General features: G+C 42.3%; 1 protein-coding gene across 1 annotated transcript; it reads right to left on the bottom strand.

The window, feature by feature from the left end:
• Nucleotides 1-298: 298 nt before the first annotated feature.
• On the bottom strand, nt 299-27,945 carry DNAAF5 (dynein axonemal assembly factor 5). The gene is made up of 13 exons (XM_028705906.2): nt 27,327-27,945; nt 24,503-24,687; nt 23,822-23,946; nt 23,029-23,144; nt 18,771-19,003; nt 16,410-16,622; nt 15,233-15,376; nt 12,458-12,626; nt 11,764-11,911; nt 6,891-7,041; nt 3,960-4,107; nt 2,576-2,767; nt 299-1,439 (listed from the first exon to the last, which is right to left on the bottom strand). The coding sequence occupies exons 1-13, from the start codon at nt 27,883-27,885 to the stop codon at nt 1,294-1,296; spliced, it is 2,529 nt and encodes an 842-aa protein (XP_028561739.2). The 5' UTR covers nt 27,886-27,945; the 3' UTR covers nt 299-1,293.
• Nucleotides 27,946-27,971: the final 26 nt, after the last annotated feature.

Below are 27,971 nucleotides of genomic sequence, written 5' to 3' on the forward strand. Positions count from 1 at the left end.
ACACACAGAGAGAAATGTATCCAACATAAAACCTACCCCATCCTTGGACACCAAAAGAGAGAGCTTCTGGATACACAGACTCAACACCCTAACACCCCATTGTCTTATCTTAGAGGATAATGCACAATCATTAATCGATGCATTGAATTGTTTAAAACTTATTTTGTACTTATATAGTAGATGCCACCTTCTTTTCTCCACTATTTTTAGACTTTGGCTCCTAGTGTAGAATGTTAAGCCTCTTTTCTGTTTTGCCAAACACTTGACTTATACACACACACACACACACACACACAAATATGGACACATGTGATGCATTTTATGATAAAGTATCAAAAAACCAAATGACATACATTAAACATGTCACCAAAACTGGGCACTGTAAGCTAACATGAGAAATCAGTTATTTGCAATGGGAGTTCAGTTACTTGCAACCCAACCAATCAAGGAAAAACTGGTTCATTTAATAAAGGCACTTAGACATGGAACAAAAGAAAAATTGCAACAAACCAAACTATAATGAATATCGAGAGAGAAATGCAAATAATTTAATTATTATCTATAATTCATTCATTCCTTACCAAAACCCATCTATAGTTAAGACTCCTCAAATAACACACTCATCACATAGTAATCCAAAGCAGTATAATGATACATGCCCAGGATATTGGGTATTTACATTACCGGAAATGCGGTAACATAAATTTAAGTGGAAGGAGATTGCACTTTCTTGCTCTTCCCGCAATGTATGCATGTTGTCATGGCAAGACACATCCAGTCTTAATTCAAATAAAGACAGCCACTCCTCCTTGCACTGATGAGTGTCTAGGTCGGGGTCTAAATGCTTCACACTTGAGAGTTCCAATAGCAATACTTTTAAAAAACTACCAAGGTCAAAAATAGATTTGAATTCTGCTGCTTGGTAAACCTTTAAATGTCTCCAGATCTTCATTCTGTGTCATAGAGATTTTGTGTCATACAGATTTTACAATATGCATGGTAACTTGTATAATACACAGCTGAGAAACACATTGTAACATCATTCAGTGGTCTAAAGTTCACTGCAGAGATGTTAGATGTGGGATTTGCAACAATATGAAAAACAATGTAACTCTTATTCACACATTTGTCTTTTCAAGTTTTTTTTCTGTTAAAAAAGTTAAAAATATTTTGCCTGTAAGAGTTTTTATTTATATCTGCATGAATGTCAGTATGTGGCAGCTGAAACTTCTCCATTTACTGAAGTCTCAACATTGTATGGTACAAATGAGAAGTCACAGCCCACAAAGGCATTTATGATTCTGAGTATCTCCAGCCCGTTGATTCAATGTGCAGCAGCAACTGATCACAGTAGGCTGGAGAGCGATGTTTGCGCACAACTGCTTCAATTTCTTTTGCCAAGCTATCTGGATAGAGAACACCTCCTTCTTTCAAAATATCTGCAAAACACAAGTTTATATACAGTTACCAAAAACAGCTTGTCCTTCACTTCCTACTGTTTGCCAAAAACACAGGAGCCTTCTTAGCTTAGAAAGCATGCATTTTTTTCAGAAACAATATGAAGCTGATCATACCAAATATAAATACAAAACTTTTAAAAGCACATGAACTTTAAGTATTTTCATTGTTTCTCCCTGTGTTGCAAAAGTAACTCAAAATCCTCCTAGACTTTTTTCAGGAAAAAAATGATCCCTCCGTGGATTCTTGTTTATTTTTATGCAGCCGACACAATTAAGAGCCCCATATACACACCAATGCAAATTTGAGTATTTTGTGCAAAGGAGCTGCTTCCTCCACTGAAATGGAGGAAAATCTTGCTGTATTAATGCATTGGCGCACCTGCAAGAAGAGCTCAGTGCAATTTGAGCCTAAAGTTGCATGCTTCAGTCACAGGCACAGTGCTTGGTGTACCTATAGTCAGTGTCAAGCAAGTTAAAATGACATTTTGCACAGGTCTTAATAAGATAAACCAATCGTTTGGTGGGTAGATTATGAAAGACAAAGATTGCAAGCCTGCAAAAATTATTTTCTCAACAACAGTAATAAAACCTTCCACAACAATTGGTGAAGCTACTCCTAACACAGACAAGTCAAACAAATAAAAAGGGACATTAGAGAGTTTAGTCCAGATCTACAAGGAAAGTGTAAACTCATATTTTATAGAGTTCTTCTACCTACCTCATTAGCCAAACGAAGGCATCCATGTGTACATTTATTCAGAAATTACTTCTCATGGGATTTAGTATAAGCAGGACTCGTATATCTGTGCCTTTGGAAAGACAACCTCCTCCATCCCTTCCTCTCCAGTTCCTTCCAAGTCCCTTCCTTTGATAATTGCTGCCCTAGCAAACACCTTACCTTCTCAAAGCAAACCATCTTTCACACAGAACGTGATTTCCCACAAGCACTTAAGATACTTCACATTGCCAGAGCACTCTCCTCTACCCAGAAAGATCAAACAACTCTCTCTCTTTCCGGACCCCCATTTGGAGTCACAGCTACTACTGCCCCAGAAAATAGGTGCTTAATCCAACTTCTTAAAAAACATCAAAGGGACAACTCATTCAAGGCTTACCTAAGACAGCAGACTGGATATTCTGGTCAGGGTCATCCAGGTAAACCAACAGTTCTTGATACAGGAACTCAATGTTGGTTTTTAATAGGGCTTTCTTTTCGTCATTGTTTATACATTTGAACCAGCTGAGCAAGGCATTGGCAGCTGCTAGTCGGACCTCATGCGATGAATCATCCAAACGCTTTAGGAGTTCTGAAAAATGATACAACAGCACCAAGTTTACTATATGGACACTATGCCATATTCAGTAACAAATGAAAATTATGTTGCAAAGAGATGGGGAACTTACTTTGTTCCTAAAATTTACACTCTGCTGACTAGGATCTAGTAGTGTCTCTCTCTCACACACACACCAATTAAAAACATTCCATACAATAAAATTAACACAACAAAGCAACGTGAAAATGTCTTTATTTTCTTCAATTGACTTCCTGAATAAAAACGAAAAGGTAAGGAGATTCTATGCCAGGTATGGGAACCTGTTGTGCACCTCCAGGTTCTGTTGCACTCGCATCCTCAACTGCTGGCCATGCTGCCTGTGGCTGATGAGAAACAGAGCTTAACAATATTTGAGGGGGCACAGGTTTCCCAATTGCTCCTCTTCATACTGATCTGTCCTTCCCAGCAAAACCACAATTGTTGCCTGTGGTTAGCAGATTACATTGCTCCCCCCCCCCTTTTCTTGGCTCAGTTATGTTCAAAAATATAGCCCAACAGAGTCATTGCTTTAAAAGGGCACCTTCACATGTGTGAACCACTTGTTTCTGTTCTCCATACAAGTTTGCGCAGAGATCACGTTTTACACCATTTCAATCTGCAGGGGTCAGCAGCTGCTTTTGCAGATACAGCAGCACTTGCTCTGACTCTCATCAAACTGCAAGTGGCTCAGGGCATAGCCACACGATGCAAAAACCTTGCTGGAGCTAATCCGCCCAGGCCTCCTATGGGAGAAAGTATACAGGAACCCCACCTGTGCTACTTTCAGCTTCCCCAAAAGTAAGATGAGCTGTAAGAAATTAGCGTTCTTGTGTCAGCTGTCATTATGTAAATTTGAAATTAATTTTAACACTGTGGGTATTTACGTCATTTAAAAGAAACACACCATGTAAACTAGATGGGCAAACTGTGACTTGGGAGGCACAAGTAGCAGAGGCTAAGAGGGCCTCTTCACACCTGTACATGCCTATGGGTCTGGTTATGGTAACCAGTCAGGTCCACTCTCCACTCAGACTGTCTTGCACTCTCCTGCTCCACAGTTTAGCAGGCTAGAAGGTAAAACATAAGAAGGTGCAGGAGGATGCACCTGTACCTGTGAACTTGAGGGGCACATTCTCAAACAAGAGAAGTCAGAAAGATTGGCCACCACTACCAATGGCTATCATACCTGGATAAATTTTGCTGAGTTCAAATTGTTTTATGCAGCCGTCTAGAAAAATGCTGATTATCCGACAAGACATTAAGCGTGTCATTTTGGAATCTTCTTCCAGTGTGGCAACTATTTTGGGCATCAGCACATCTTCAGCTTTCAGCATCTGAAACCAAGGAAAGGAACCGCCAGCTTAAGAAAAGGGGACTGCAGTTACAACCAGTTCGATTTCTGTTATTGTCTGCTATTATATTCACTGACGTCTGCAGGACGCAGGCAAATGCCAAGGACAGGGACAGATGCTAATAAAGTAAATCTCTTAAGAGAAGCATTGTCTTCTTGGCTCATTCACTGAGCAGATTTTTCCTTTAACCACAGTGAACACCTCGACGTGTGGGGATTTGCTCCTGAAATCAAACATGCATTCACATAGCTTGTTCTCAATTGCTTTACACTTTTGGCTTGTTCAATTAAATTTACGGCAGATATAATAAAAATGGCCAGGTGAAAATATGAACTGCCTGGCCCTAAGAGGAGGTTATGATGAGTTTGGGTTTCCTATACAGAAACAAGACACACAGAGAACTCCTCAAACTATGATGTGGCAAACTGCTTTTGAAACTATCAAAAGCAGTTTGTGATATGGCACTGGCATCAGAGGAAGGTAGTGGGGGAAATCCCCCTGGGCACATGCACGCCCGTTTGCTGTGCCTAACCCTCTGGATCCCAGCCATGTCCTCATGACCTTTTCATTTTCAGCGTATCTGCCATTTCAGCTCCGTGGGGTACAGTAGTTTTCTAAAACCACAATGGAAATATTTCAGGGGATTAGGCACATGCTTTGAAGGCTAGGGAAGCAATTCCAACGAACATATGACATGGCTGCAACCACCAGCACACTTTTGTAGTGAGAGATGAATGATTTAAAGTTAGCATTTCTTTAGTATTCCAGAAGATGGTGCTCATGTTCAAATTTAAGCTCTTAAACCAAGAGTCTTCAACCCAAGACGCATCATAGCCCCATCTTGCAACCAATATACCCTCTACCCTTAAGCTTTTCAATTTCTAAAAAATCTTAAGGCAAAAGCAGAAAGAGGACCATGTCTATAGTACTGGTGTGACACATATTCTACTAGGGTGCAAACCATGCTCTACACTACACAGCCTGCTTTTGCGTAAAGTATGCAGAAGAACATTTGCCTTCTAATAAATGCAAGGATGTGCATGTCTTGCATCCACCCTAGAGGAATCTTCTGAGCTATCTTCCAAACTGTTTAGTCTCTCAGTCAAGTGAGTTTTATTGTCTTGGCCATAAGCAGCCACAATATCCAAATATAGACAAACAGTAAAAGTCAAACTACATTTGTAACAGACCACCCAAATCTCAAAAGAAAGAAAAATATGGATTGTTAGGGTTTGTGCACAAACTCTACATCAGAGATAGGGACAGAGAATACTTAGTGTTACTCCTTTCCCAAGTTGTACGAAACCTTTGAACAGCCATTGCCTACTATTTCATCTGCCTCCTTTTTTGTTGCGAAGCAGCTTCTCATTCTCCAGATCTTCCACACAAACCTCTGTTACCATGTGTGGTTCCCAATTAATAACTCTCCTCACACTTTGTTCAGTTCAGGGGTCTCCTCCATACCCTTTCATACTCCTATATCATGTTTCAATTTTATTCTGCTGCAGCGCAGTTAAGATATGTACCAGCTTGGAGAAACCATTTAGGACAAGGATCAAGTCAGTGCCAGATCACACAAATGGCAAAAGAATATAAGGAAAGCTGATAGAAATTCTCTATCTAGTCTAACATACTGCTTTCTTGGGTGGTCAAGCAGAAGTCTCCTGGGAGCCCACAAGAGGGGCCATAAGGCAATAGACTTCTGATGTTGTCTAACAGCAACTGATATTCAGCAGCATAGCTTCTCCAAAGTAGTTTGATTGAGCTATTTGGGCAATAGCTGCTGAATTTACCCCTTGAATTTGTCTAATCCTCTTTTAAAGCCCACTTTAAAAGAAACTGATCCAAGCGTCAGGCATTTTTTTTCCTTTAAAAACTATGGGCTGGATCCAGACTCTGTTAGTGGCACCAAGTTCCCATTAAAATCAGTGTCATTTGTTAATTATTACTCACTTTTCACATTCATTTCAATGGGACCTAGGTGTGACTAACTTACTCCAGCTCCAACCCTTTATTTTTATGATTTAGATAGCATTGCTTAATATACGAATGCAAAGCTCCAATATTATAAAACCTAAGGCCACCTTTTAAAATTATTTCATCAATACTATTTGTGAAGCAGACAGATCTGTGAGGGTGGGAGAGGGGGAAAGGAATGACCCTGGAGGGGGACTTTGGAAGTCAGTGGGACACAGCAAGGATCTAAATACAGGTAGCAATGCATTTAAAGTCACTCGCTAAAGGATTTGAATAAAATTAAATATAAGTGCCAATCACTTGCCACTTAGCCCAGTGCCTTTGCTCTCTCATTTGACAGGATGCTGGAAGGTGCAAGCAGATTTACTTCTTACTGAGCAATTGGACAAAATATTGCCTGCATGTGACTTCCAGGCTAGAAATTTACATATTTTAAAATAAAGCCTTCGACATTCAAAGAAGGGGTCAGCTCTCTAATAACTCTCTAACAACTTCCCCACCCCTGCAAATAGCTGCTGCCCTGTTTGCAAGTGAAGAGTTTCATAATTTCTGTCTTCCTTTATTGCAGATCCCTCCCCTGCCATCAAAAATATTTACCATGTTAGGAGTGACCCAATGAGAAAATGCTTGCTAACCAAGTATCAATTTTCAGGCTAAACCCATATTCTAAACTTGTCTTCCTATGCTGTATTTTGGCAAGAGCTTTGATTTATAGAAAGACAGAGATGATTTGCATTTCTGGATGACAATATTCAGAATGGCTGTCAGGGGAGGAGGGGGACGTTTACCTCTTCTGGTGAAAGCAGTTCACTGTAAATAAGAGCCCAGAGGCATGATACAGCAGTCGTGCGGATGGCAGCTGCTGTTCTTCCAGCTTGCCACTGCAGATTAGGAGCCAGGATGTCTTTTATCAGGATCTCAAGGTAGTTACAAAACTGCCTGAAGCCAAGAACAAAGAGCAGCAAAATAAGAAGCTTTGTGTGAACGTGATGGAATGACTGGGAGGGTGAAAAAGCACATTTTCAGTCTTCAAAACAAGATAGCCAGAACAGGAAGAACGAAGCATGAAAAAGAAAAAGAATGAATCTAATATGATGACAGTGTATGTTAACAATACTTCATTACTCAGATTTCTTTTGAGGGAAAGTAAGTGGACTTTGTATAAACATTTCAGGAGGAGGAGAGGCAGAAATCTTTCTCAGCTTCAGGCTCTGCAAGGTATGTTCCTTGTCATCCCAACAGGCCCCTTAATCTAGTGTCTCAGAAACAAACCACTCCAAGTTGACTTGAAGAGGCTTTAATGTTTCTCTATATAATAAAAATGTAAGAATGTTGTTGTGTAGCCCACGTGCTGCATCACAAGCCTGGATTTCCATGAAGTCAGGGCAGGGAAAGGGAGCAAAAGTGAAGATCGCTTGCACTACAGAGTCGCTATGGCTTGGGAGCAGCACTGAGAGGGGAAAGTAGTTTTGGTTTTTTTTACAAAAATGACAGAAGTTTAAGGAAAGCAAGGATGGAGGCACTCTGAGAGGCAATGGCAGAGGGTTTGGCGAGTGCAGCATGCAAGACCTTGGCCCCAGTATACAAGAAGTTACAATTGTTACAAATTCATCTTGTCAATTTCAAACAATGAACTAACCATGGAGCATTTACCTGCCTCAGAACTTAATCTCAAGCATCAACATTCCTCTGTGATACAGGCCAGAATCAGGAATAACTTTTCAGATATTCAGATATGTTTCTATGGCAGCAGAATGGGGACCTGCCATGTTTCTATGGCAGCAGATAAGGGCCAACCTATACTGGTCAATACCTTTGGTGTAGCACTTGGGGAACTTTGAAAGTATGAAAACGGCAAAAGCTTTTAATATTAAATGCTCATTTATGCAACCATACGCCTACGTGTTGACATCTTGCCTATCACCCAGTGGTCATGCTCAAGTGATGCCCTATGCATGATCAAATGTTGCGTGTTCCTTGGCAAATACTGGAAAAGCATTTTTGCAGTGATGTGTAAAATGACTGATTACGCACATGGTACCGGCTGCATTACCCAAGGGTTGGGAGCCTACATGTGTAGCATTTTCAAGCAGCTACTGGCTACCAACAGTTATTAGTTGGCCCTCACAAGACAGATTTCCCAATCTTATGTATATTTTTTCCTCCAGCAGGTGGCATTTAAGAATTAGTAGTGAAGACAGCAAACAGCTCTAAGCTCAAATAAAAACCAACAGCTCAACATGCTTTCATCCCATTCTAACATTAGCTCTTTTTAAATGGCATTTAGATGTGCCTAGTTGAGCCAGAATGAGGATTCACATTCAAATGTGCATGCTACTGAAAACAATGCAATGCAGATGAATTGCAATTGACGTGGATACACAATCTAACGCATACTGGCTTTCCACCAGCAAATGATATCTGCACAGGTCTCCCAAGCAGGATCGGGGCATTTACATCTTCGAATCAAAATCAACTAAAGGCCCAAATGGGCTGCAGAAATTGCTTGAAGTTAATGTGCACATCAGCTGCCTGGAGGGAAATGGCCAAATGTGTGCCTCATGGCAATATTCAGGATTGTTTTTTGCATGTTACCAAGAGTCCACAATGCATTGATTGTATTGTGTTAGTTCTGTTTTATTTTGAGGTACAAGGGCCCTGTGACTGTTGTGACAAGGGGCCACATAAAAAGACCTTAATTATATTTTACTATGGGCCACATTTTAAAAACAAACAAGCATACACATGACACAGCTGTGTAACATCTAGCCAGCTTGCCATTGGCAAAAATCCACAATGCCCTACAATTTCTATAAACTCCAACAAACATGGTGGTCGTGTGACCATGCCTGAATGCACCTCTATTTTTAAAAATGTATTACTGATTGTATTATATTGTATTATTAAAAGCTATATAGCCGTTTCCTCCATCAAGTCATTTCAAACCAGTGTTTGGCTCTGAGGTGGTCTATGCTAAATGACCCCTGAGAACCTTCACGTTTTTGGTAATGGCTTCTTTTAATCCCTTAAATAAAATGTGTCAAAAACACAAAAGATGGGTTTTAGCAGAGCCACTTACTCACTGGCAAAGGAATGCTCTCTGCGAAGATGAATGCATTTAGAAATGTGTTATATTAAATATCTTTGAGGTAAAAGAGGAATAGCACTGCCAAATTGTTCGGAAAAATGAGATATCTGCTCAAGAGCTTTAACAAGGCACATTGCAACCTGTCAATTTGAACCATTCACACACACAGTTGCCAGAAAATAAAGTCTATTGCATGGTTAAAAGAAAGTGCACACTTGCTTATAAAGATGTGGTAGCTGTTCCAACATGGGAATGTGTCTGGCTTTTGCTCAAAATGAGACTTAAATTGCACCCTTCTCTTCCTATTGGGGACCTGAATTGCTCTCAATATTAGTAATTATCAATAAAGCACCATTACTGTGATTGTAACAGTGAAAACATGAAGAAATCATGCCCCTTCCCCCGAGAATGGCTTACCCATAATGCAAAAACACATGATTTCAATTTGTCTTTGTTAATGGATGAAGAGAACCCCCAGAAGAGCAAAGGGAAAGACAGGCCTCAAGATAGTGCTTGAAAACAGCAAATCTTGGGGGATTTAAACAGAATACTAGAATAAGAGACATGAAGCCTCTTTAACTCCACCCCACCCCCCAAGAAAGAAGTTGCAATGCAGCCTTCAAATAATACTTCATTTTTAAATTAAGCCTTCATAAAATCGATAGATTGGCTCCTATAGCTATTCCTTTCATGCAGATCCTCTGAATGACTTTAAGAAAATGTTTCATGAAAACAAGGTTGCAAAGATAGCTTTTTTGCATAGAGGCACTGCAGTTACAATAACGTCAACATGGAAAATCAACAGGTGCAGCTTTTTCCAGTACGGAGATAGCAGTGAGTGTAGCTATGCCTAATTATTTTTGCCTGTCCCACAGCTGCTGAAAGGACAGAACCACTGTCAATCCTACATAAAAATGCTGCTATATTTGGCTTATGGGATGTTCTTAAAGTAAGCAGTTTTGTTTTTGTTTCAAAATGTTCCGAAAGTACAGGTTCTACTTCAGAGAGGCGTGGGGAGACCCTGACCATTTGTAATCCAGTTAATACAGCTTCTGTTTAAGATTTCCTAGCCTCCACTTTACCAGATTAACAACAGTCCTAGGGATTTTTCTATGTGTGCCTGAAAAAGTCCAATTTAAACTATTTTTGTCTTTGGGCCAGCTTGGTTACTAAGATTGATGTACAATCGCTGACATCATTTTATTCTGGAGTGTCTCAGAATTCCTCCTTCCCTTCTCCCGCCCCCCCCCCAAAAAAAACTCCACCTGAGGCTGCAGAATGTCAAGGGTTACAATGCAAAAAATGGCTGCTTGCCAGGAGATTAGGCAGGTGTTGGGACTTGCAGGCTGGCTCCAGTCCAAGCATTTGAAGATTCAGAGGATGTCCAATGCGTGGCATAAGGTTTGGGAGTAGCAGAAGCAGCTTCTGAAAATGCCTCCTGCCTTTTCCCCAAAACCAACCCCACCCCTTTAATCCTTATCTACCTCAGGGGTTCCCCCTCATTTCCCCATCATACATTCAGCACATGTCTACATTTGCTGCCAGAAATAAATCAAATCTCACTATGCAATAATATTTCAACATGTTATTGCCATACATTGTGGGAATTCATAGATCAGGGGAGGGACAGCATTCTTCAATCAAATCCACTCTACAGTATATATGCTTTCTACGATTTAAGCAAGTGTCTAGAGACACAAGGAAGGTCTCTTACTGGAAAATTCCCATCCAAGGACCTGTAAACTCAGGAAGTCCCTTTTCTACACAACAAGCTTCTAGGCATGCATGATCATGAGTACAGTTCTAAAATCATAATGAAAGCTGGAGTTACTATGGGCATAATTGAAGATGTGTTTACAGTAAGCTTTGAATTGTGCCTTTGGGTTTTTCCATTTCTGGACTTGGCCTATTGGAACATCTTATATTGCTTTTATACAATTTGTGCCAGTGCGCTATAACAACTTCCTTTGACTGGGACTATATATGAGACAGATAGAGAATAGAAACATCTGAGAACAGGTGTTATTGTGAAGGAACCAAAGAATTGCAGAGTTGGAAGAGACCCTAAGGATCATCTAGTCAACCCCCCTGCAATGCAGGAACGTGTAGCTGTCCCATATGGGGAGCGAACCTGCAACTTTGGCATTATCAACATCACGCACTAACCACATCACACAGAGCACCAAACCACATCTTCTCTTTAAACAGCAACTGGAAAACACAACAGGCAATGCTAGAGTTCTCATGTCATGGTCAACCACAGTTAAAAGTTTGTTGTGAATGCACAAATGCACCCATTTCACTCCCCACCCCCAATGCAAACCAGAGCAACAAACTTTGGACTTTTGGTTTGTCTCTCTCCAAACAAATCATGACTTGAAGCTAACTTTGTTTTTGGCCTACCAATCGTGGTCTGAGTTATGCAAGCCACAATCCCATTTTGGACATAATGCTAAGCCAAGGATCATGGTTTGTTGTCCATGCTAGGAGATAAACAAAGTGAGTGAAATCAGCTAATAGCTTATTGTGAACATAATGCTTTATGCCATTATGTGCAACTGAATGGTGCTTACCCCTGAGAATTGATGGTCTCATTTGGTTTCTGAAGCAACTGGGATAAAGTACTGAATAGTTTCAGACGCATCCTGGGATCTCTAGATGTCTGAAGACATGTTTTAAGAATGAGAATAAAATCCTGAAGAGCTTTGCCAATCATAGGGCCTAAAAAATAAAAGTGGAAACACTGTTTTGTACTAGCAGGAATTAGTAGTATTGTATACCTTGCATCAAAAGGCTTAGCACTGAAGACAAACAAAAGCTGTAAAATAAATTAAACTCTTCCCTCTTGAAATGGAAGAAAGCCAAAAAGAGGAAAAGAGCAAAACACATTTTCTTTTTGGATTTTGGAAAGACAAGGCCTGGGAAACATACACAAACTCCAATACACCAGAATTTGTGAACCTACTTCAAGCTGAGGTTGCAACCACCAGTTTGAAGCAAACCAAGGTTAGCATGAACACTGGTCCTGATGCAATACTGCCCCATTAAAAAATTTCAAAAGAAAAGACAGAGGGAAATATGCACAATCGAAGGGAGAAGGAAGCTCACAGCTGCTAGTGATCTCTTAATCATGGTTAAAAGGTGGGGGAATCTGTATTTGCATTAAGCATATGTTATCCCTATCACTTTAGAGGCTTCATTCCTTTTGGAATTATTGTGTTCACCCATGATCGTTCATTCATACCAACTCTGCTAAGTCCACATTACCTGAATGAGTGGCAATCACATCAAACTGTAGTAATTCTGGAGAGAAGCAGGTCCAACGCTCGTGAGTTAAGGATACCCATTCCATAAGTTGAGATATATGTTGTTGATAGAGGCCAACTGCACCCTCCAAGTGCTGCACCTGAGCCAATGAATCCATTGCCTCTTCTAACTGGGGGGGGGGGGGGGGGGAGAGAGAGAGAGAGAGAGAGAGGCAAAAAAAGTTTAGAAAGTGTTGGTTTTAACCAGCTCACTGTGTGAATCCTCACACAACGGGCTGTTAAAAACAATGATGCTTTGAAAACATGATTTATTTATTTTTAACCAGCTGACTAAAAAGAGTGTTTAGCTGTTTTTCCGATCATGCCACACATGAAATGGTCCTTTAAACAGCCACCTTTTCTAGTGATCAGTTTGTCTGCCTTCAAGACACAACAGTTTTATTTTTTTTAATCTAACCTTCTGCAGCCCATTTATATGCTCTGCTATCTCATCTCGACTCTGGTGTGCCTAAATTGCTGTAACCTGCCTTGGGACCTGCTGACGAAGGGCAGGTAAGAAATATAACAGTAACAGCAAAAGAAAATCCCATATCCAACTGCCTGCTTAATCATTCTGTTAATTCTTCTTAGATTGCTGCTCCAGCTTTGATCACTTCTTAAGATTCCTGTCCTCCTCCATTCGACTGCTACTTTGACTTCTTTCTTCCAGCTTCTTTAGATAGTCAGTTCCCCTGCAACAACCAGGACCTCTCTCCCCTGCACTAGTCCTGCACTGGGAACATTAAGCAAACGGAGCACATCTGCCTGTCTCTGGGAGCCTTGGCTTCAGGCTGTAAAAGCAACTATACCTGGGGAGCACTGTTTGGATAATAAAGTATGCATCATCCATTTTCAGGATTTTCTCAAAAAAAGAGAGAAAAGATGTTAAGCAGAAAGGTGAGGTTCTTAAGGTTCAATGAATGTACTGTTCACCAGGAAAAGGCTCAATTTTCTCAAAGGACATCTATTTGGATGCTATCAGAACTGAGCATTTTCTTCAAACACAACCCATTTTTCTTCAAAATCATGTTGTTCAGGAATTTTTTCTTTTAAAATAAACCAAACAGGCCCCCCACACTGAAAATCGAGATTCCTGTAACTTCGTACAAGCGTCGTGACTCCATACCTCTAAGTATTCTTTCTAGCTTTTGTGTATAAATTAATGCAGAATTAAGGTGTATTACATTTACAGTTTTGAAACCAACTTTCAAAATTATGACTTTTTTGGAAGTTGCTTGTCAGTGATCAAGGGCCATAAATACCAGCTGAGATTATCATGCCTAGAGCAACAGTACAGGAAGTAAAACAGTCATTATGAAGAAGTAAGTGAAGAAGTAAATGAAGAAGCAAGTCTGGCAACAAAGCTTGCTTGGGCCACCAAAGAGCTACTATGAAAAGATGGGCGCCTGATTTATTTGGCATCCGACTTGGGAAGAAAGTGATTTATGGTTCGGAGATAGCCATCAGGAGGAAAAAAGGCCAGCCTTTATCAAAGGCATCTTTGGCTGTTGCCTCCGATTTTAAATAATGACTGAAACATTTTTAAACTTAGGATGGGTGTGGAGGTGAAAAGGGCAGCTACCGAAAAGACATTGCTGTATCCTTTGACTAAGTACAGAAAACTTTAAAAAAAAAAAAACATATTCTGAGTTATCGCAATTGGCACAAAAAAGACTAGTATCATTAGCAGATTATTTCTTTACGGTTTTGAGAGAATGCATAACCTTAGGCTGAAGAATACCCAATGTATTCCCTGTACAAAGTATATTTTGGGTTTGCTCCGACTTGCAGGTTTGTGGTTGCTCCCCCCCCCCTTCTTATTTTTTAGCTAAGATCACCCCTTCTGCAGCATTTGCAAAAAAACCACACGCTTGGGTCTTTTTTCCACAATGCTAGCTCCAAGAGATTAAAACAAATCCACCCTTTGAGACCACTTCTTTATGGATAATCTTTTCCCTTCGGGGAAGTTCCAAATAAAGGTTTTATAATGAAGCTCAGATAGTACTCTGAAATCCTGCCGTGAAACATGGTACACTGCGTAATTAGTGAGGGTAATTAAAAAGGTCTTGGTTTTCAGCTTTTTGTCTGGCGGCTTATAGGAACGGACACAGCTTGGTGATAGAGCACACGATTCGCATGCAGAACGTTCCCCAGTTCAATCCCCGAAACCTCCACTACAAGGATTCTAGGTAGCCAGTTTGGGAAAGGCCCTGCTGAGGATCTTGGAGAGCTGCCATCAGTTGGACAAAACCAAATTGCACCACCGATAGAATTTGGTATAAGGCAGCTCTGCTTTTTCAGTTGTATCATCACTTGGGGACACTACAAAGCTTCATGGGCTAAAGCAGGGAAGCCTATAGACCCTTCCAAATGGTGCTGGTGTGTAACTCCTGTCATTCATGACCATTCGCTATGCTGGTAGGTGCTGATGGTAGGTAGAATCCAACAACACCTGGATGACGACCGGTTCAACGTCCTGAGGATAAAGGGCCAGCTTTGGCAGCCCAAATATGGTGAACAGGCTTAGCCATGCTGACCCCGTGCTTAGTACATTTTCAGGCAGTAATTTTTATATTTCTGTTTTTCAGATTGCTTTATTTTTAGTCTTTGCTGCTCACTCGCGAGAGTCTCAAGATGCCACACCTGGAAAGAACCAGTAAGTTCAATGGCATCTGACTTAAGGAACCAAACAAAATCAAAACGCAGGACCATACAGCAGTGGTTCTGTCAAGGTTACCTTCACATGCAAGGGTCCAGAAGTTGGTATTGCTGTTATTGTTACCAAAACCTTCGTTAGCTGAAGGCTTACTTCTTTACAGTCCTCTTGGCATACATCAATGAGCGCTTCCACACAGCAAAGCAGCTGCTCCATGTAAAAGACCTACCAAATACAAACAGAAAGGAAATGCTTCCACAAGGCAATTGTTGACGTTCTCGCGTTGCTCCGCTGTAAGTCACATGGCCATATCCATGCTGTTTCATGGTGGTCATGAAAGCCTGTTTTCTCCCGTAGTTACAACTATGCTCTGTGGCCAATGGCCATGTAAACACAACAGGAAACAATCATTATATGAAAAGGACCTAGGGGTCTTAGTGGACCCCAAGCTTAACATGAATCATGAGTGTGATGCAGCAGCAAAAAAAGCTAATGCTATTCTAGGCTGCATAAGCAGAAGTATAGTTTCCCGATTATGGGAAGTAATAGTCATGCTCTGTTCTGCCTTGGTCAGACTATACCTGGAGTACTGTCTGCAGTTCTGGATGCCACAATTTAAGAAAGATATTGATAAGCTGAATGTGTGCAAGGGAGGGCAACCAAGATGATCAAGGGTCTGGAAACCAAGCCTTATGAAGAACAGTTGAAGGAGCTGGGTATGTTTAGCCTGGGAAAGAGGCGGCTGAGAGTAGATATGATAGCCATCTTCAGATATCTAAAGGGTTGTCACATGAAAGAGGGAACCAGGTTGCTTTCTCCTGCTCCAGAGGCTAGGACCTGAACCAATGGATTCAAGTTACAAGTTCCTCCTAAACATCAGGAATAACTTTCAGACAGTAAGAGCTCTTTGACAGTGCAACAAACTCCCTTGGGATGTTGTGGACTCTCCTTCATTGGAGGTTTTTAAGCAGAGGTTGGATGGCCATCTGTCATGGATGCTTTAGCTGAGATTGGACTGGGGTTGGACTAGATGACCCCAGGGGCCCCTTCCAACTTGATGATTCTGATTACTGTTACCAAAGCTGCCCTAAAAATGGTTGCGGATGAAGGGCGGTATGTAATGTAATGTAACGTAACGTAACGTAACGTAACGTAATGCAATGCATCAAGCCTAAGGAACTATCTGAGACAAGACTTACAAACACTTACAGGATCTGGATACTGTCTATAATTGCAGCTTATTTTGCATTCTCCTTACCTCTTCAGACCGCTGTCTTATTTCAGGGCAGTCCAGTGTGCTGGCAAGGTCCACCAAATGAGGCTGCAAGACTTTCCTTGGCGAACCCCTTATAACTGCTGCTAGAACCATGAGGTAGGATGGCATAGGCACTTTTTTGAGGTCAGACGTGATTAACTTCAGAGATACCGCTGGGCTGACAAAGGCGCCAATCAGCTCTGCTGCATTCACACACTATGAAAGGGAACACAATCACGTTGCCCAGATTATGAGAGGCAAAGGACCAAACAAATTCAACGTGGCCATTTTAAAAACAAAAACCGAGGGCACCAGCTTGCTTGCCTTTGCTCATTTTAAAAAAATGCTTCAGAAATTGCCTTGTAGGCCTTTCCACTCTTTCACTCATAATTTTATGGATGACAAAGTTTTCTTGACATGTATCAAAGAAGCTCAAAACGAGTGCTCAGATGCCTTCTTTCAGCACCAACCTCTCAAACAGGCATCATGCCAAATAGCATATTGATGGCTTACCAACCTACTTTAAGCCATGCTTTCACATTCTGGTTTACTGGCTAGTAACAAACCACAATCTGTCCATTCAGATACCATGCCACACCACAGTAAGCTTCCTTAACCATGGTTTGGAGTGATGCCTCAAATTGAGCCCAACTTTTTACTTTTTAGCAGGGAAGAATGGCAAGTCCTAAGAACGAAAGAAGAAGCCTACTAGATCAGACCAGAATCCCAACCAGGTGGAATCTTGTCTCCCCACAGAGGCCAAAGTGATGCCTTGGGGAAGCCCTTGGGCAGGACACAAAAAGAGCTGTCTTCTCCTGCTGCTTCTCCCAGCAACTGATACTGACAGACCTACTGCCTCTGAATCCCAGAGGTTCAATATAGCCATCATGACTGGCAGCCATTGATAGACTTTTTCTCCATGCCATTCCGGCACACGCGAGCTTTCGAACACTACAAATGAGTAGCCATTCAAATCCAATTATTATTTTTTCAGAAATGGACAAAAATGCAATATTCTCTTCATCAACATTATCATTTGTAGTTTTGCTTGCAAGTTTTACTAACATTATGAAATGGGAAAGAAGATCCTTAAGCATTATTTTTACCCATAGGAGTGTCTTTTTTACTGTTTACATGCTGTGCTGCTAAATAAGCATGCAAGCTTTCTTAAGGTTGGGTTTTAAATGGCACCTATTGCAAATAATAAAGTGGATTAATTATTGCTTCTACAAAGACAAAGGAAAACAGCAGGAAGGAAGCCTAAACTTGCCATGTCTGAACACCGATTAAAGGTATCACATGGAACACACATACTTTAATATAGTGGGAGGATTATGCAGCAGAAAGAGGGAGAAAAAGATAACGTGAAATTAACTAGAAAGGGCATGAACTGCACATAGTTTTAAAATGGAATTTATCCCCCCAAGCATTTACACTTTAATCTCCTGCTTATGATTTTTAAGAGGCTGTTAATGCTTCACTTGGCCAGCACCACAGGTGATACTTTGAACAATCTCACCATTGATCTGTACAATTGAAGAGATATACATTTAGTTTAAGAGTGCCTGTATAAGTTTCCTATCTGCCCTGATCTAGCAAGGATGATCCACAAGTGGATTGCCTTCCTGGACTGTCTCCCACACATTCAAAAAAACTGCGTAGCATGCAGGAAGAAAAACATCCAGGACTTGGTTGTGCTAGGTTTACTATGGTTAACAACCATGGAGCACAGTTATGTGTGGTGAAAAGGTCTCTGCAGAGAATTTACTAAAATGGGGGGGGGGGATGTTTCCAGAAAATTTCCAGCTGGATTTCTCCATGGAATTTTTTTCACTTTTATGATTCATATCATAAAAACAACTCAATAACTAAATGAATGGACACAATCAAATCAAATCTGAATGGATACAGTATTAGTCAAATCTAAAATAAAAATTATAATAATTAACTTCTTTTCCTAGGAAACAAATGTATTTATGCACTGCAGCATTTCAGGAATGCTAAAATTAGTATAAACAGTCCTGTCCTCCCCTCTTATAATCTAAACAATGCAAGGGAAATCTGTGCTACTGAGTTATCTCTTAAAATATTTACAAATGTTCCAAGAAACAAATGTTCCAATAAATGTTCCAAGTAAAGCTTTGAATTTGTTTGAACCTAACATTTAAACCACACACAGCTATTTAGCTATTAGGAAAACTTTTAGAATATTTATGAAGCGTGTAACATTAAGCCAACTTTTTAGTTTTACCAAAGACAAGTCCGTTAACATGCTAAACCAGGTCTCTGTCAGCCCAGAGGAGCAGAAATCTTTCTGGAAACCGTGTTTCACAAAGGGGGTGAATTTGAAATTTGCAGACTTACATTCCTAGTCACATTACTTTCCTCATCTGAGCACACCCGGTATAGAGTTCTAAGGAGGAGTTCCATGTGCTGTGTGATGTGGTCCTCTACATGTTGCAATAATATAACCAGAAGCTGTGATGCCTTTATTCTGGTGCCCTCAACCCAGTCAGTTATATCATGGCAGAGACCAGGAAGTATTTTGAAGATGTTTCTGATCACCAGCTCCCGACATCCCAGATCTGGACGAGTCACTAGAGTGAAATAAAAAATTAAAGAAAAAAGAGAGAGTGAGAATTCAGGGTTAGGGAAAGGCCTGTGAAACCGCTGTATGTTTTTAAGTTCTTGAGTCACAACAGGTATGCCTACAATGAAACTAGAGTACGCAAGCTATACCCAAAGCACTAAGCACATTTTGTTTGCAAATGCATCAAAAGGAAATGAAATACTGTAATCACACAAAAAGAAAGGGTCAGCTCACATAGGTGGTGCTGTTACCAAACCTTCTACCTGCACACCCAACTATTTGCATGGACAAAGTAGTATTGGAAAGTGGTGGTACATAGAAAAAAGATGACCTGCGACTACCGTGACCACAGCAGCCCTATTTGGACCAGTCATGATAAAAGGTATCACAGAAAGGGCACCTAAAAAAGTACACATGAACCTCCAGTTTATATGCAGCCTTCTGCATACATGTGGAAAAATACGAACCTTAGCCAGCACCCTTATATATGTAAATAGGTCTACAAATATCCCTAATGTGATTTTTTTAAATGCTCCAGATGCACCTTATTGCTCACTTTTCTGACTTTTTCCATTGCAAAACCCTGAAAAGGCTCTCTCCAATGTCCTACCCCCTCCCCCGTCCCGCAAAACTGCTCTGCTGTTTGATTCAGAAACATCAGAATATGGCTTTATTCTTTCTCAGGATGTTGCTGTTGTTGCTCTTTTCCAACACTGCCAGTACGATTTGTAAAACCTTTTCCTGATATCTGTCTGTTTTGTAGGATGTAGAGTTTGAATTACCTTTGCTGACAGAGCTAACAAGTCAGCTCTATCGAAACAGCCTGCGATTTGGCTGGACACTCTTGATGGGTGGACATAACATTCTTTTGGCAGTCTGGCATGAACTGTGAACAGCAGCTATAGGCAATTCAAGACTAATGAGGTGTCATTTACTATCCAGATGTAAAAGACACAAGCATGGCCCTAAGAAATGGGCAATGGGATACTTTATTTCTTATAATGTAAACTGCTACAGCCTAGCGTTCCGTTCAAACATTAAGAGGTTGAGTATCCCACCTTCAGAGGAGAGGTGGATGGCAACCAGAGACAGGGGCTTATTTGGTGGTGGCACCAATGCTTATGCAGTTTTCCCTCCCGACTGAATGATCCGTCCAGCACTTCCCTTTTAAATTTTTAGATACCATGTCCTTTTTAATCTGCCGAAGCTTTTAAGAAACAACACTTTGTTATCTGATCTGCAGAGAACTCTTGTGTAGGCCATTTTATTTATTTCAGGGTATTTTCTCAATTATTTATTTTTATTGCTTGATGCTTGCTTCTATTTTTTTCAGTTTTGCAGCTCTGAGTTTTTAAATAAATTGTATTTCAAAAGGTCTTCTCGTTTTTTATTAGTATGTATTGTGCACCACTTTGAACATTTTATTTGTTTTAAAAAAGAAAACATAAGAGGCAGGACATGCAGTTCTGAAATAAAGATAAATGAAGACAATGCTAATAGGAGGAGGGTTGTTGGTAAAATGGAATTGACTGAAGGAGCGGACTCTCACAAAAGAAAGCCCTCAAGCATACTGCAGTTTTGCATGAGGCCCTCTACTTGTGTGGCTGTACAAATAATAAAAAAAACCCTGATGTAAAACTTAAACAGGATGCAGAACACAGAAGTGTTTGTGAAGCACCTACTTAAAGGGAAGGATCTTCAAAGGCACTCTGAACTAAGGCTTCTTTTTGTCATGGAAGAGAGCATTTGGATTATGGAAATTGACAGCAGAAAAACAAAGAGGTCAAATTCAGAAATCCTGCCTGAGAAGACAAAGATAGAGAGTGGCATCCCATTTGACCAGAGGCATCTCCCCCCCCCCCCTCACCCCCCAATGATTTTTGACTGGTCCTTTTCAACAGTTCCCTTCATTTCTGATGCACAAATGCAGCTATTTCATCCGCATATCTCACTCCTGTCAAAGGCTTCTCCGCTGCCCCCTACCTTTTCCTAACCTGTCTGCACCCCTATCCTAAGGCAATGCTTTCTTCTTCTTCTCAGTGGAAAGTCGCCCTATTGTCAGGATGGCTTTCAGTTCCTTCTTTGCTTTTCACCCTGACCTGCAATCTCTGTCAACGGGAGATCAAAGCACACTGAGGCAGAGGTGTCAGGTTCATTAGCTTGCAGCTAGAAAAACTGGGGTTAGAGAGAAAAATTCAGGGGCAGGGGGAGGAAGGAAACGGGTGGTCTGCATTTTGGAGGTGAAGTTCTTCAGAAACCATTTAGCTAGAGAGAGAAGCAGATACTGAAATGTACCTGTTAAATGGAAGTCGAAAATTAAACTTGGTGCCTTGGAACGTAATGTGTTTATAAAGTTTATAATGTGTTGGCACTGGGATGATTAGACTGTACGTCTTGCCTTGATCTAACTAATACTGTGATGCATACATAAACTGCTATCTTGTAGTAAAGGTAAAGGTACCCCCGCCCGTACGGGCCAGTCGTGTCCGACTCCAGGGTTGCGCGCTCATCTCGCTCAAGAGGCCGTGAGCCGGCGCCATCCGAAGACACTTCCGGGTCACGTGGCCAGCGTGACGAAGCTGCAGCTGGCGAGCCAGCACCAGCGCAGCACACGGAAACGCCGTTTACCTTCCCGCTATAAAGCGGTACCTATTTATCTACTTGCACTTAAGGGTGCTTTCGAACTGCTAGGTGGGCAGGAGCTGGGACCGAACGACGGGAGCTCACCCCACCGCGGGGATTCGAACCGCCGACCTTGCGATCAGCAAGTCCTAGGCACTGAGGTTTTACCCACAGCACTACCCGCGTCCCCCTATCTTGTAACCCCTGCATAAATGGGGAGTTGCCTGTACTTTATGTAACTTGGTAAAGGGATTTGTTCTTGTATGTATTTTTTTTGGGGGGGGGGGGGATTTTCAAATCAATTGTGCTTTACAACTTGAATAAAAAAGGGAAAAGGTGCCAAAAACTGTGCCAAATATTTCCCCAACAGGTTGTTTACAGAAAACACCAAAATAAACTTTAATGAATTTCACCAGGTCTAGGAGTTCTGAAAATGCCCCAAATGTAAAATGAGGAAGCATTTGCTATTAGCATTGAAGACGTCTGTAAAACATGTTAAATCATCAGCAGTCAGCCTGTAGCACAGACACCACACGTTGCACAAGCTGCAGTCATTTGGGGCAAAGGCAGAAGGACCTGTAGCCCTGGCTACTTCTATACTCCTGCCTTGGTGTTCCAGGTGTGCTCGTCCCCAGCTCAATAAACTAAAATTACACCAGAGCGCAGCAACCTCTCATGTACTGCAGTGCACATGAAAGCAGCAATCGCTCATGCTTTGGCCTCATCTCTACATCACAAAAGGCTTGCCAAAAAGACTGGCCACTGTTAAAGTTGTCACAGCCAGGTAAGAGCTTGTCTCGTACAATTCTTTAGCAAAGGGAGAGAGAACAAGAACCATTCCACAAACCTGTTTTGAACTTCTTAAAAGATATACTGAAAAATTATCAGGTCAGTTGTCTAAAAAGGTCCATAAATCTTTCCACAGGAGATGCAATTACAAGGTGTTAGAAGGCACGATGCATGAAAAATCTCAGCTCAGCTAGGCAGTTGGGGGGTTGCCCAACCTTGTGATCTACACTTGTTTTGCAAAGAACATTGTCTCACACAGATCCCTTAATGCTTGTTATTACTCACCAGCTATCTCTGCTGCATAACAATTTATCCTCTAGCACCCGCTTGGCTGTTATGCCTCAAATTATTACAGTAGTCTTACCAAAGCTACTAAGTACTCTAAGTATCATCACATGACCCCTAACTACAAAGAGATTATCTAATAGACAAACATTTTGTTTTTTATAATATTTCAAATTTTAAAAGAACACGTTAAATTTCCTAATATTTCAAAACGTTTGCGTTTTACTTTCTCATTAAGAAATGCTTTGTACCTGCCATATCAAATAGCTGCTCATTACAGGCTTGTAATAACGGGACAAGAAATTTGCACCCTGAACATTTTTTCATTATACTCACATCCTGGAGGATAATAAGGTGGCACAATATAGAAGTCAAGTTTATCTTTAATATCGTTCTCGTTTTCTTTTTCCCATTGCGAGCCTACTTTCTTCCAATAAGTAAGAGCCAGTTCCCTAAGTGCAAAACAAAGGCATCAAAAACACACATTATATATAACATACACAAAGAAGTTTAACAAGTGTGTCACTTAAAAACAACAAAATCCCTTTTCAGCAAATCTGAAAGTGTTGGGTTGTTGTTTTTTAAATCACACTCTCAGGCAATCTCCACAGCTGCATATCTAAGGTCCCTGGAATGTGGTACATGTGCCAGTCACTGAGTGTAGCCTCAAAGGACAATCTGCATGTGCGAATGAGCCATCACAGATTCATCAGAATAGGCTGACCTTTCATATTGCCTATTTCAACTCAAAGGACATACTTTTCAGTGCAGAGGTTAAAAAAAAAAAAGCATTCAGCTGAGAGTCATCAAGTAATGAGAGATCCTTAGGTACTTGGATGTGTCTTCATTTGGCTGATGCTTGAGAAACAGAAGGAAAGCAAGTATTCTGAGCCTTGGGTCTGCTCTTGGCTCTTTTGCGTACAGCAGTAAATGTTACTTTCTGACTGGAAGCCTTTGTGCATACAGCTTCCACCTTCATTCATTTCAATACACATACATTAGCAATGGACGAACACACCATTTCAGTTGTAGAGCTAGACAGCATGGTCCCACTCTCTACTTTAATACATGAGCTGCAACATCCAAATCCAGCATAAATTATATAAACTGGATTCTGAGTTCTACTTACTTGTTTTCATGTATTTCGTCAGTAAGGCCACTGAGTAACAGAGGAATTAACTTGTGAAAATAAGAATATCTATCCCGCAGGTGCAGTAGCCACTCTCCAGTGACACTGGTAACAGCCTCTCTAACCTAGAAATGTTTAAAAGCAATGTATGACACATTTACATCCATCAAATATAAAAACAGACCATTGTACTACATTTTTTTTTAAAAAAAAACCTTAACTCGTGCAGCCTGAGGTTTCGTTAAACTTCTTTTAAAAATAAAGGTTCAGCTTTCTTCATACATCCCTGCAAGTTCTTTGAGATGGAGGGGGGGGTTGTTTGTTATTATGTTATGTATTTTTTGTGATTTTATACTGTAAACCGCCCTGTGATCTTCAGATGAAGGGTGGTATATAAATTTAATAAATAAATAATTAAGAAATAAAAAGAAATATAACCCAGGCAGGCTTTTACTTTACCCTTCACAATAACACGCAAACTGGTGTTCTAGAAATTTAGATTTAAAAGCCTCATTTCAAACAGGAAAATCTTAAAACAGTCTTGGAAATCTGACAGTAAATTAACCTAAAGAGAAAAACTGTTCAAGATTGCAGTGCTAAAATTAAATATTAAATATGGTCTCTCACATGTATCTTCAAGAAAGAACTGCCTGGATTACAATTTAGCCAGAACCAAGTTACCTGTGGGATCTCATCAAAACACCGCTGGGCTAGGTGAGAAAGCACATCGTCCAGAGACTTCACATTGCCATACTGAATCACTGCTCCTGTAGCCTGAATGACAGCAACACGGACTCTATAGTGTTGATGGGAAATTGCTTGCATTAAGGGATTGATCAAACTTTCTGACTGCATGTGAAAGGTATCTGGCAGAGGAAAATAAAGAAAAATTATGTTACTCCTGGTGAAGCAGTGTAGTTAGGTGTGTGCACTGTTTTATAATAGCACACAGAATGCTGAGCAAAGACTTGGACACTAGCAATATACACCCTCCAACGAATCTGTAATGGTGCTGTGGAATGGTAGAACAGCAATCTTAATTTTACTGAAAGATTTCATGTCAGCTGCCTTTTTTTGTATTTTCTGCAGGGGGCGGCGGAAATGCGAGGTCACAGAAAGGCCAAAGTGGGGCCAAGGTGAGCTTTATCATACATTTTTGAAAGGGAACTATTTCACATTAGCGTTCTTGTCTTAAACATGTTTCTTATGAATAAATGTTATTGATTTATTTAAATGATGTTTTAACCTTCAAGTAAGCATAGATGAGTGCATTATTTTAATTTCCAGTTTATATGTGCAAATTGCCTTCAGATAGGGTCCAGCATACTGGTTTAGCCATGGGGGGGGCAGATTATGTCTCTTGGGGGTGACTGCCCATCCTCTTCTGACACCACCTATGACTTGGCTTCTTCAGTCTGCTGCTCTTAACAGCCTGGGTTGCTTAAGTTTTCACTTCTCCTGTGGTCTTTTAGTAAGATGTAGTTGCCTTATATACAGAAGCAGTCCTCTAGCTCAGTATTATTTGCCACACCCAGGGTCACTAACATATGCCCACAGAGGCCTTCTCTGGCACTCACAGGGTCCTCCCCACCCCTGGGACACATATACAAAGTTAGGTTTGGTACCAGATTTTAGTTGTAGGTGTGTACTTGGTTCCAAGGTGCCCATGTGGTGCCCACAGGAGTTTCTCGTTTTCAAATGTGTCCCCCTTAGTTGGGAACCCCTGGCCTGCACTGACTGGCAGCAATTCTCCAGGGTTCTAGGCTGGGTTCTTTCCCAGCCCTACCAGGAGATACCAGGGGTTGAACCTGGGACCTTCTACATGCAACGCAGATGCTCTACCACGGAGCTGTGGCCTTTCCCCAAGTGCAAATGCAGGTAGGGGGATCACATCCACACCATATTAATTTAAAGCACATGGCTTCCCTGAAATAGAACTACAATTCCCAGTACCCTGAACAAACCAGAGTTCCCAGGATTCTTTTCGGGGGAGAAGCCATGTGCTTGAAACATATGGCATGGATGTGGCCAAAAACAGGGCTCCTGTTCATCTCCACTATAAGTGGCATTGTGCCTCTGAACACCATTCGCTGGGATCACTGGTGAGCAGAGTACTACTGCCACTGTGAGAAGAGGATGCTGGATCAGATGGGCCCCTGGGCCTAATCCCGGAGACTCATTTTCTTATGCAACTTCATTTGCCCTAAGAGAAGGAACAGTGATCTGTAGGGCTTCCCTCACGCTTGATCTGGAAGCTGCAATTAGTCTAGAATGCTGCAGCAGGAGTAAGGAGTAAGGCCTTGTCAGCATATAACACCTACACTCAGAGATCTGCACTGGTTGCTGATTTGCTGCTGGGCCAAGTTCAAGGGGTTACTATCAGTAGATGAAGCCCCTATCAACTTGTGACCAGTTTACCTACAAGATCGCCTTACCCCGCATGTGCCCACTTGACTGCTTTGATTGGCACAACTGGCACTTTCACAGGTGTCATATAATACCTGCACTACAAATTCAAACACTTTGTGTGGCAGCGCCTGCACTTGGGAACACCTTGCCTATGGAGATCAAGCAGGTCTTGCCTTTACCACACTCTTTTTCGGCACCTGCTATAAACATTCCTGTTGCAGCCGCGCGTACCTGGATACTTAGAAAGTTGAGGTCATTTCAATCTATTTTAGCCGGTTAACTTTTGCATGTTTTAAGGAAGGGTTGAGGTTTCTTATTTCTTGATTTTACGGTTTTACCTTTTGGTAAACCGCTTTGAGATTTATTTTAAATGAAACAGGATAGCTCAGTCAGTAGACCACGAGACTTTTCATATCAGGGTCTTGAGTTTGGAGTCCCACGTTGGGTGAAAGATTCCTGCATGGTAGGGGTTGGATGTACAATCCCCCCCCGTGGCCCCTCCCAACTCTACAAATCTGTGATTCTGTGAATGAATTTGCGCTGTGGTCTAAACCACGGAGCCTCTTGGGTTTGCCGATCAGAAGGCCGGTGGTTCAAATCCGTATGACGAGTTGAGCTCCCGTTGCTCTGTCCCAGCTCCTGCCAACCTAGCACTTCAAAAGCACGCCAGTGCAAGTAGATAAATAGGTACTGCTGCGGCAGGAAGGTAAACAGTGTTTCCGTGCGCTTTAGTTTCAGTCATGGTGTCACGCTGCACCAGAAGCGGTTTAGTCATGCTGGCCGCATGACCCGGAAAGCTGTCTTGGGACAAATGCCAGCTCCCTCGGCCTGAAAGCGAGATGAGCGCCACAACCCCATAGTCGCCTTTGACTGGACTTAACCATCCAGGGGTCCTTTACCTTTTTTCTTTACCCTATAGCAACCCAACTCCAGCTGGGAAAAAAACCTTTTCTCCACTGCTCTCCAAAGTGCCCTGGCCCCCTTTCCTTCTCCCCCCGCCCCAAGCCAGGCTTCATCTCTGCACCCTCCCCACCCTCCAGTCCACCAGGCAGCCCCTTCCCCAACCCTACAGGCATCGCGGCCCCCCTGCGCGCACCTGGCATGGCCTTGGCGCAGGCGGCGGCTCCCGCGCAGCCCTCTCGCTTGGCCTGCGGATACGGGTCGAGGAGGGCGCTGCGCAGGGCGCGCACCAGCTCGGGCAGGTAAGGCGCCAGGGCGTCTCCCCGGCACGCCTGCAGCAGGAGGCTGAGCAGCTGCAGGAGGCCCAGGCGCAGCTCCTCGCACGGCTCGCCTTCGCCCGGCGGGAGGCCCAGGCGCTGCGCCAGCGCCGGCACCAGGAAGGGCAGCGCCTGCTCCGGCCGGCTGCCCTGGCTCACGCCGTGGCGGGTCAGCTCCAGCGCCAGCTCCCGGCAGCGCTCGGCAGGGTCGGCCACCAGGCAGCGCGCCAGAGGCCGGAGCATCTCCTTGGCGAACACCTCCTGGAGCACCGGCGGCGGCAGCGGCCGCTCCAGGACCGCCGCGCGGAGGCCGGCCAGCGCCTGCAAGCGGGACTGCCGGGACCCGTCCTGCAGGCGGTCGAGGTGCCGGGACACCGCTTGGCTGACCTCGGCCACCCGAGGGTGGTGGTCTCCGATGGCCCCAGGCTCGTCGGCCATGCTGCCGCGTGCCCGTTGCTAAGGGAAGGCGGCGGCTAGGCCCGTTGCTAAGGGCCCCGACGCGGCTTCGGGGCCGCCGGCGGGGT

This window comes from Podarcis muralis, chromosome 14, assembly GCF_964188315.1.
Source record: "Podarcis muralis chromosome 14, rPodMur119.hap1.1, whole genome shotgun sequence".
NCBI classification, from domain to species: Eukaryota; Metazoa; Chordata; class Lepidosauria; order Squamata; family Lacertidae; genus Podarcis; species Podarcis muralis.

Coding starts and splice junctions, on each gene's coding strand:
- DNAAF5 (XM_028705906.2), bottom strand. CDS start 27,885: ATGGCCGACGAGCCTGGGGCCATCGGAGACCACCACCCTCGGGTGGCC. Junction 12,627..15,232: donor CTGGACCCTTGCATGTGAAG/GTAACCTTGACA, acceptor CCCCCCCCCCAG/TTAGAAGAGGCAATGGATTC. Junction 7,042..11,763: donor GAGACCATCAATTCTCAGGG/GTAAGCACCATT, acceptor TCTTGGCTTCAG/GCAGTTTTGTAACTACCTTG.